Source organism: Elephantulus edwardii, unplaced genomic scaffold, assembly GCF_000299155.1.
Source record: "Elephantulus edwardii isolate Elephantulus edwardi_28Jun2011 unplaced genomic scaffold, EleEdw1.0 scaffold00094, whole genome shotgun sequence".
NCBI classification, from domain to species: Eukaryota; Metazoa; Chordata; class Mammalia; order Macroscelidea; family Macroscelididae; genus Elephantulus; species Elephantulus edwardii.
The window spans coordinates 7,845,350-7,854,949 of record NW_006399844.1 but is presented as its reverse complement, the minus strand read 5'-3'; the positions used below and the strand labels follow the sequence as shown (position 1 = coordinate 7,854,949).

Below are 9,600 nucleotides of genomic sequence, written 5' to 3'. Positions count from 1 at the left end.
GCGGTGATACAAGCACTCATTGAGACACGGAAGGATGAGCAAAGTGCCTCTAGGGGACCTAGTTTGTGAGAGGAGACTATAATTTGGCTCATTAAATGCAGAACAGGGAGTGCACAGGGTGCTGTGGTCATTTGGAGGACATCGGACCCAAATGGGAGTGAGGATGGCTTCCTGTAGGAAATGATTAATATTCTGATATGTTTAAAAATTGGTGGGAGTTCGTGAAGGACAGTAGTAGAAAAAACTCTAGAGGGAACAACATACGTAAAAGCCCTGAGGTAAAACAGCAGATCTGATTTGAGAAACTAAAAATGTTAATAAGGCTAGAGCACAGTGTGGGAAAGAGAGGCAAATGATGGGAATGGAAGCTCTGCTTTTGAAGCTCTGACAGATCCTATTAAAGAGCTTTTAGTTTTAAAGGATGAGTGAAGTGGCTTCATCAGGATCGGTACCAAGTCAGAATAGCCCATTTGGAACCCTTGGTGCGTGGACTGAAAAGGACAAGAAAGAGGTGAAAGAAAAGTCTATTGTAGATTTTAAGTTGTTGTTAGTTGCCATGGAATCGACTATAACTCAAAAGGACCCTATGAACAACAGATCTGAACCTTGCCCTGGCCTACACAATCCTCAGATCTCTGCCATGCTCAAGCCCAATGTAGTCTCTCTGTCAAACCATCTTTTTGAGGGTCATCTCTGACCCTCCATTTTTCCCAGCTTGATGTCTTTTTCCAAAGACTGGCCCCTCTTGACACCATCCCCAAATTACGTGAGACCAAGTTTCACCATCCATGCCTCTAAAGAGCACTCTGGTTACACGTCTCCAAAACAGATTTATTGGTTCTTTTGGCATTCCATGGCATCTTCGATACACTTCTCCAACACCACAATTCAAAGGCACCAATTCTTCTGTCCAACTTTCAGACTAATTGTTGTTGTGTACTGTAGAGCTGGAACTGACCCACAGCTGACCTTCTGGGGGTTTTTAGAGGCAGATAGTTGCACTGGGAGGAGGGATTGTAGCACAGCTTCTTGCCACTAGGTCACCAGAGCTCCCTTTTTATATGCATAGGAAGCTGTTGAAAATGCCATCATTTGGATCAGGCACACCTTAGTCTTTAAACTGACATCCTTGCTCTTTTGCACTTTAAAGATGTTCTTGAGCAGATGTCCCCAATACAACATGTATTTTGATTTCTTGACTATTGTTACCTTGAGTGTTGATCATGGGTCAAAGTAAATTATTTGTAACTACAGTCATCTATCATCATGTTGCTTATTGGTCCCGTCGGAAGATTTTTATATTCTTCATGTTGAGATATAACTCATAGTGAAGTCTTTGATCATCTGCAATAACTGCTTCAAGTCTTCTTCATTTTCTGCAATTAAGGTTGTGTCATTTGCTTAATGCAGATTGTATGAGTCTTCCTCCAATCTTTAAGCTATATTCTTCTTCATATAGTCCAGCTTCTCCAACAATTTGTTTAGCATATAGATTGTATAAGTGAGGATACAATCCTGATGCACACTTTTCCTGATTATAAACTATGGAGTTTTCACTTATTCTGTTCAGACAACTGCTTCTTGGTCTATGTATAGGTTTCACATGAGCACAATAAAGTATTTGGAGATTTCCGTTCCTCTCAATGTTATCTATATTTTATGTTCCACACAGTCAAATGCCTTTATATAATCAATGAAACACAAGTAAACCTCTTCCTGGTATTTTCTTCTTTTAGCCAAAATCCATCTGACATTGGCAGCGATATCCCTAGTTCCATGGTCTGTTCTGAATCCAGCTCGAAATTTCTGTCAGTTCCCTGTCAATGTACTATTCCAGCCATTTTTAAATCTTCAGCAAGATTTTGTTTGCATCTGATATTAATATTATTTGATAATTTTCACATTCTGTTGGATTACATTTTTTTAAAAAATGGAAACAAATATGGATCCCTCCTTTTTTTATTATTATTATTATTTTTGTGTGAGTGTACCGTCAAATCAGATCTGACTGGTACAGGAGGAGATTGTCTCTCCTTCCTCGGCAGAGCATCTGGTGGATTTGAACCGTGTGCCTCTGGGATTGTAGTTGCAGCTCCTTACCACTAAGGCCACCAGAGCTCCCCTAAGATCCCTCCTTTTTTTAATTTTTCTTTAATCTCTTCTAATGAGTTGGCAAGGTAGTTTCCAGCAAATTTGTCAGTGAACAAGTCCAGGGTTCCATCTGTTTCCTGAAATATCTCAATTGGTATTCCATCAGTTTCTTTTAGGGTGAGTGGTAATAATATAGTCATTTAATCCTCACAACAACTCTATAAAGAGTCTCAGGGAAATCAGTTATCTGTCACAATCTAGGAAGAGGCAATCACAACTTGCAACCAGAGTTCACACACTTATCCAAACACTCTTAACGCAGAGGGGTAAATTTTAGTTAACAGGCAGAGGTGAGCTCTCAGGATCTGACACTGGGGAAAGGGAAGAGAAGGGAGGTGGCTGGTGACAAGCCTAGCTCTTACCATTCCACAGGAAAGCGGGAACAATGAGATCATCTTCATGGCCTTGGACTTGGCCAGTCTGACCTCTGTTCGAGCTTTTGCCACCGCCTTCTTGCGCTCCGAGCCCCGGCTGGACATCCTTATCCACAATGCTGGTGAGGCACAACAAGCTCTACAGGGGGGCGGGAGGAGCCAGGGGCCAGAGTTCTCCTGGGGAGGATGCCCTCTACTCCCATCTTACAGACGGGAACCCTGAGGCCTGCAGGGCTCCCTTCGGAACAGCTTCTCATGCCTAGCCCCTGCCCCAGGGATCAGTTCCTGTGGCCGGACACGTGAGCCCTTTAACCTGCTGCTGCGGGTGAACCACATCGGCCCCTTCCTGCTGACACAGCTGCTGTTGGCCCAGCTGAAAGCATGTGCCCCCAGCCGTGTGGTGGTGGTATCCTCAGCTGCCCACCGGCGTGGGCACCTCGACTTCACTCGCCTGAACCTTCCTGTGGTTGGCTGGCAGCAAGAGCTCCGGGCATATGCTGACAGTAAGCTGGCCAATGTGTTGTTTGTCCGAGAACTTGCCACCCAGCTTGAAGGCACTGGGATCACCTGCTATGCGGCCCACCCAGGTGAGGCCCAGATCCTTGGTTGCTTTGGGTTTTCCCTCTCCCATCCTTATTCTGTCCCTTACTCCCCCAGCCTCCCACTGAGCCACCAAATCTCAAAATAGGAAGGAAGCAAGTCCCACAGGGAGATTTGTCCTTCTACTGATCTTGGAACTAGGTCCTCCTAGTACAGCTTTTTCCTCTCACCCCACAAGCTGGATGCTGACCCCCCCTGGTGGGATATGGTAATAATAAGAGTCAAGCCTTTGTCCCTGTAGAGCCATCTGTACTGACTGAGCTGACATGGATGAGGATAGCTAACTAGCATTAACTCACGGAAGAAGCATTTACTGAGCACCTGCTAGGTACCAGGCATTGTGTTCAGTGCTGAGGACATAGCAATGGATAATACCAAGACTCTATCCTCAAAGAGAGAACTCTGGTGGAGAATAAAAAGAGATGGTCAGAGATGAACTGGTTCACCCAGGGTTCCTTATAAACACTTTGACTTTTTCTGAGTGAAACAGAACTAAATAAATAAGACCTCTCTACCTTCAGGGAGGAGGTCTGGTGGCTCTGAGGTTAAGTCTATTCACTGAAAAGGTGGGTGATTCAAACATACCGGCTATTCCCAGGGAGGAGGCAGTCTGCTTCTGTAAAGATTTACAGCCTTGGGAACCTTATGGGGGAATTTTATTCTGCCCTACTGGGTCACTAGGAGTCAGAATAGCTCAATGACAGTAGTGATTTTGGCCTTTCAAGGAATAGCCAATAAGGACTTCACTACCTATATTGCCATTCTGCATGGTAGGTTGTCAATGCCTAAGGCTTGTTAATAATCTCATCATTTTAATAAAGCCAAACACACCCAAACTTGCAGCCTTAAATTCTGTCTCAGTAATCCTGTAGATATGCTCTCTAGTGTTTCTAAGGTTGCAAATCTTTATGGAAACAGACTGCTACATCTTTGTCTCTTGGAAGCTCCGATGCATTTGAACCACCAACTTTTGGGTTAGCAGTTGAGTTCTTTAGCTCTTTGACCCTTGTGCCACCAGGGCTTCTAATGATAGTCACAGCTAACTCTTATTAAGTCTTTGTTATACTCTATAACTCTAGTGTTCAAAACAAGGGCTGGAAAAAAAACCCAAAAAACAAAACAGTGGCTGGTACATCATAGGTGCTTAATAAATGTTTGCTGGCCAAACAAAAGAGCTAGAAGATAAAGATAAGAGAAGAATTGTTTCCAGCAGGAACATGGGACAGGCAGCAAAGGCTGGAAGTTATAGATATCGTTAATAGCTTGGATAGAGGGGAGTTGGTTTCCTGTAGGAAAGAATGAGTGAATTTTGTGGGAGCCCTCGATGCCTGGTGCATACAACCTTGGCTTCTCTGGAACCAGGCTCTGTCTCCCACTTCCTTTCTGTCCCTGTTTCCACTGCCCATTCCCTGGATCTCCACCCACCTTCCTCCCTATACCTTCCTTTCTTCCTGTCCCCAGGGCCTGTGAACTCAGAGCTGTTCCTGCGCCATGTTCCTGGATGGTTGCACCCACTTTTAAGACCTCTGGCCTGGCTGGTGCTGCGGGCGCCAAGAGGGGGTGCCCAGACACCTCTATACTGTGCTCTACAGGAGGGCATTGAACCCCTCAGTGGGAGATACTTTGCCAACTGCCGAGTGGAGGAGGTGCCCCCAGCCGCCCGAGATGACCGGGCAGCCCACCGGCTGTGGGAAGTCAGCAAGAGACTGGCAGGGCTAGGACATGGAGAGGAAGATGAACCTGATGAAGATCCCCAGCTTGAGCACCCACAGGCCCCATCTTCTCTGAGCAGTCCCCATCCTGAAAAGCCCACAGTTTCTGAACCCTGTCCTGGTCCACAGAGCTCACTGGATTTGCCTAAAGTCATGTGCCGAAGTCAGAGTAAAGCTGAGCCTATAACCCCAGCCTTCTAACCCCAGGCTAGGGACGTTCCTGCGGCGCTTTAGGGCCCCTGGAAACTCTGCTTGACCAGGCCCTGGACACTGAAGAGAGTGTGTGTTTTACTTCCATGGTTACTTTCTCAAGATGTGTCCTGGAAAGTTCTTTTCCCAATGGAATGAAATAGTAAGTTATTATTCCCCACCTCTAGGGTTATTAAAAGAGCATAGTGCATTACACATTGGTCTGCTAATGGAACAGTAATCAGTGGTTCAAAACCACTAGCTACTCCACAGGAGAAAGATAAGGGTCTCCTTCCATAAAGAAACCTGGCAGAGGGTTACCCTGAGTGGGAATCAGTTTGGTTTGAGGATTATTCTCACCACCACATCACCCAGCTCCAGGTGACAAGGACCCCAGATTGAGTGCTCAGGTAGGATGCCAGACACTGCTTCTTGAGAATTTGAATCTCAGATCTTCCAGCTCCACCTTCATCAATTCTGACCAGCTCCAGATTATAAAACAAATAAACCCATTGCTTTTGAGTCAATTCCAGCTTATAGTGATCCTGTCAAACAGAGTAGCTGGCACCACTCCCTTGTTTCCAAGGCTATACTCTTTATCACAGCAAACCACAACATCTTCCTCCCCTGGATCTGCTTGTGAGTTTAAATTACGGACCCTTCTACTAGCAGGCATGCACTTAACCATTGCATCATCCAGGCTCCAGATTGAAATTAAACCAAAACCCAACCATTTCAACTCAGTGATCCTACAGGACAGGAGAACTGCCCCGTAAATTTTCCGAGGCTATAAATCTTTATGGGAGTAGACTGCCACAATCTTTCTTTCCTGCAGCTGAGTTCCTTAACCACTGCACCACCAGGGCTCCAAATTGCCAAATAGAACTGCGCTATGGCATTTTCAAGGCTGTGATCTTTATGGAAACAGACTGCCACATCTTTCTTCTGCCGACCTTTTTGGTTAGCAGTCCAGTGTTTAAGCACTATGCCACCAGGGCTCCATGGCTCCAGATTAGTCACTGAAGAAACCTGTCATTTGCTATACTACTGCCAGTGTTGAGACTTACTGAACTGAGCCCTTTGCAACCATCCAGATAGCTAGTTACAATTCCTCCCCATTTGACAGACTGAAGATTAGGTTCCAAAGGGCTCAGTCGGAGCAGGGGATTTGAACCAATCACTCACTCCAAGGCTGAGACTATTAGGTCAGTGCTGGGAGTTAAGTCTGGGCGGGGCTTTTGTCCTCGAGGACCCCGATGCGGTAAGGAGACGTCTCCCGAGTGTCTGACAGAGCCCCCGCGATCTGGAAGCCCCGGAATAAAGCGTGTAGACTCCCGGGCTCGCGCTTCCCTGCCACACTCCTCGCGCCGGCCCCGCCCTCCGCCGCCACACTTCCGGCGGGGCCGCGAGCTCAGAGGGGCGCGGGAGGGCCGGGCCGGCGCGGCGCTGGGGGTGGCGGGATAGGAGTGCTGGGCGCGGCCGCGGTGCGGTGTGTGAACTCGCTGCTGCTGTCCAGCTCGCTGCGGTTCCCACGGGCCCTCCGTCCCGCCGGCGCCATGGGCAATTGCCACACGGTGGGGCCCAACGAGGCACTGGTGGTGTCAGGTGAGGAGGCAGCGGCGGAGGTGGGTTTTTTGGAGTGGGGACTGTGCCCGTGCGTTCGGGTTGAGAAGGGGTCGAGGAGTGGGGCGCAGGGCTGGAGAGAGAACGGGCAGAGGGAAGGCCAGGAGAGGAGCTTCGAGGGTGGAGGGCTGTGACAGAAGTCGGGGTGGGCGCGATGGGAGCTCACCATGGGCCACACCTCAGAGGCCCTTTCCCAGAAGAGACCCCCATTTTCCACTCCCATGCTCGCGCCCTCGGACACCCCTCAGAGTCTGCCCCTCCCACTGAGTGTTTTCCCTTGTTTATTCGCTTTCCACCCCCACCCCCCGCTTCTGCCCTAAACAGGGCGTTCCCTCCGCTCCACCGTGAGCTTTGGGGTCCGGAACTGAGATAGTGGGGAATCAGGAGGGAGGGACCAGTGGTTCCCCAACCCTATAAAATGGTTTGGCTAGATTCCTGTCCCGGGGACTCCAGTGGGTCGCGTGGCTCTCCTCTGGTATCGAGGAGGGGCCTTGAGACGCGGCTGTTTCTTGGGGCACACTCCCGTTAATTCCCAGCAGGCTGGGGCTTGCTGTGGTTTACTGGCAGCGCCTGCCCCGGAATGCGCATGCGGCCTCTACAGGTTGGGAAATAGGGCCCAGGGCTGGGTTGCTAAAGCCTGCAGAATTTCTTTGGGGCAATTTTAGGGTTGCAGAGAAGACTTGCCTTAAGCTGCTGTTTAGATTGTATATTTGCATAGGAGGGGCCAAAGCCCCTGAAGCCACCTGTTTGTGCAGCCTCAGGCTCACATGTGCTGAGGAGGGGGCGGTGTTGCCTGACAGCTTGGAGGGCTGGAGCTGCAGGGATCTCTCCTGTCTTACTTCCCACTAGCAAACCAGATTTTCCTTCTGTGTGCAGAGTTGTCAGGACTCCTTAGCTACTGAAGTGGGTAGAAGAGGGAGGAGCTAGGTCAGGGCTTGTAGCTGCCCACCCTTGAGGAGGTATGATAACCCATAGAGAATTTAGCTTTAGATTTAAGAATTAATCTCTGCTGTGATAGAAAGATTCCACTACCCAGCCCTTCCCCAGTCATGATCCTGCTCTTGTTGAGGAGAAAGATACTCCACTCCCCTGAAGATCAGAGACACCCTGAGGGTCAGGAGGGAGCACACCATGGCTCACTTCCAAGATTATGAGCCTGCCTCCCACCCTCCATCCCTGGAGAAAGCCCAAGTAACACATTTCGGTTTTTTCTCTGAATGTCCAGAAGCTCAGACTCTGAGGGGACAAAGCTCTAATTCTGTCTCTGTGGAAATTCCTGTGATAAAAGAATGAGAAAACAAACAAACAAAAACCCCAGTTACTGCCATCAAGTTGAAACCAACCCATATATCTGACCCTCCAGGGAGTTTTCAGAAGCTCTAAGTCTCACAGCCTAAATATTATTACCTAGCTTTCTTCCTTGGAACAGCTTGTTGATTTGAACCACCTGCCTTTGAGTTGGGAGTACAACTCTTTATCCACTGGGCCATCAGAGCTCCCTAGAGGGGTGAAAGGAGCCCCAAAACGGACAACTGGAACCTGACCCTTGGGCCATAGACCAGTGTAGTGTTAGCTTCACAGCTGTTTATGGAGAAGAGAAGTGACTCAGATTTGAGGGTAATAGTGTCAAGGAAAGGCAGAAGAGAAGAGGGAAGAATAATGCTTAGTATAAAATAGTACTCAGAGGTTTGAGGTGATCAGGTGGAGAAGCAGCTCCCTCTTGCTCGTGGACTTCCAGAAAAGGAGAGAAGCTGTTTGAGTCTTGCTGCTTGGGCCGTTAGCTAAATGAGGCATCTCATTCAGCACTAGTGTAAGAACAAAGATAAACAATACATATTGTCTTTTCTTCTTAGAAAGTCTGAGTGCTTTCCTTATTGTCTAACTTCCTTCATTCTGTGACTTAAAACCTTTTTCTCTATTTAAGAGAGTAAATTAAAAACAGAGTAAATTAAATACCACACTTTTCTTTCAAGCCAAGATTTTTTTTTAAATGAAACAAGAGTACATTTATTGAATAAGATCTTGAGCCTTCATTTGAAAACATGCTCCAAAGGAGTATTTAACCACATGAGAAAGTGCTAATAATATAACAGGAAAAGCAGGATATAAAATTTCATGTTTATTGTTACTATTTTCTCATAAAATACAGGGGAAAAGCAATGAATAAAAGTTAATTTCGGTGAAATGATGCATCTGTAGATCAAACTTCTTAACCTGGAGTTTGTTGATGGAAAGTAGAGGTCTTCTATGACTTTGGTTGGGAGAAAAAAAATGTTTTTATTTTAACTTGAACTGAAGCCTCGCAATTCCTAACATTATGAATGTTGGCAATGAATCGATAATATTAGCAGATATTTTCCTACCATGTTGCAATTGTTGCAGGTACATTGAAAACTCATTTTATGTTTATTGCCACTTTGAAATGAAGCTAGTAATTAGAGGGACAGACAGTTTTAATTACTTAATATGTTCATTTACAAAGCACTTATAATACTACATCACATGTTTGATTGTTTCAATATTTTAGTAACTTTTGACATGACTTGCTTTGTATTTATTTATTTATGAACATCCTGAGAAGGAGGTCCTTACTTATTGCCACATTATTAAAGGGGTTCATGATTAAAAAAGACTAATACCAGTTGCAGTCACATTAGCTCCAACTTGTATGTCTGAGTAGATTTCTTGGACCTTTTCTTCTGAGATGCCTCTAGGTAAACTCAGACCTTTTGGTTAACGGCTGAAAACATTAATCTCTTATACTACCCAGGGTCTGAAACCTTCTCCCAGTCTATGGCATTCTTGACCACTGGCGGTTGCAAGTTGATTCTAACTCGAGGCAACTCTATGTGCTGCAGAATAGAATTACTACATAGGATTTTCCTGACTGTGATCTTTATTTTTAAGGATGCTTTTATTGTAAAAAAAAAAAATATATATATAACATGGGA

At 46.4% G+C, this 9,600-nt stretch overlaps 2 protein-coding genes across 2 annotated transcripts in view; both read left to right on the top strand.

The window, feature by feature from the left end:
• DHRS13 (dehydrogenase/reductase (SDR family) member 13) overlaps window positions 1-5,038 on the top strand; it is a 5,432-nt gene extending 394 nt beyond the window's left edge. Inside the window, exons 3-5 of the mRNA XM_006891078.1 lie at window positions 2,480-2,647; window positions 2,801-3,112; window positions 4,587-5,038. Of these exons, the coding sequence (XP_006891140.1) occupies window positions 2,480-2,647; window positions 2,801-3,112; window positions 4,587-5,038 (932 nt within the window). The remainder of the gene's footprint in view (window positions 1-2,479; window positions 2,648-2,800; window positions 3,113-4,586) is intronic.
• A 1,412-nt stretch (window positions 5,039-6,450) lies between these two features.
• The window catches only part of FLOT2 (flotillin 2), a 20,057-nt gene continuing 16,907 nt past the window's right edge, over window positions 6,451-9,600 (top strand). The window contains exon 1 of the mRNA XM_006890969.1: window positions 6,451-6,631. Coding sequence (XP_006891031.1) covers window positions 6,583-6,631 — 49 coding nt within the window. The 5' untranslated portion in view covers window positions 6,451-6,582. The remainder of the gene's footprint in view (window positions 6,632-9,600) is intronic.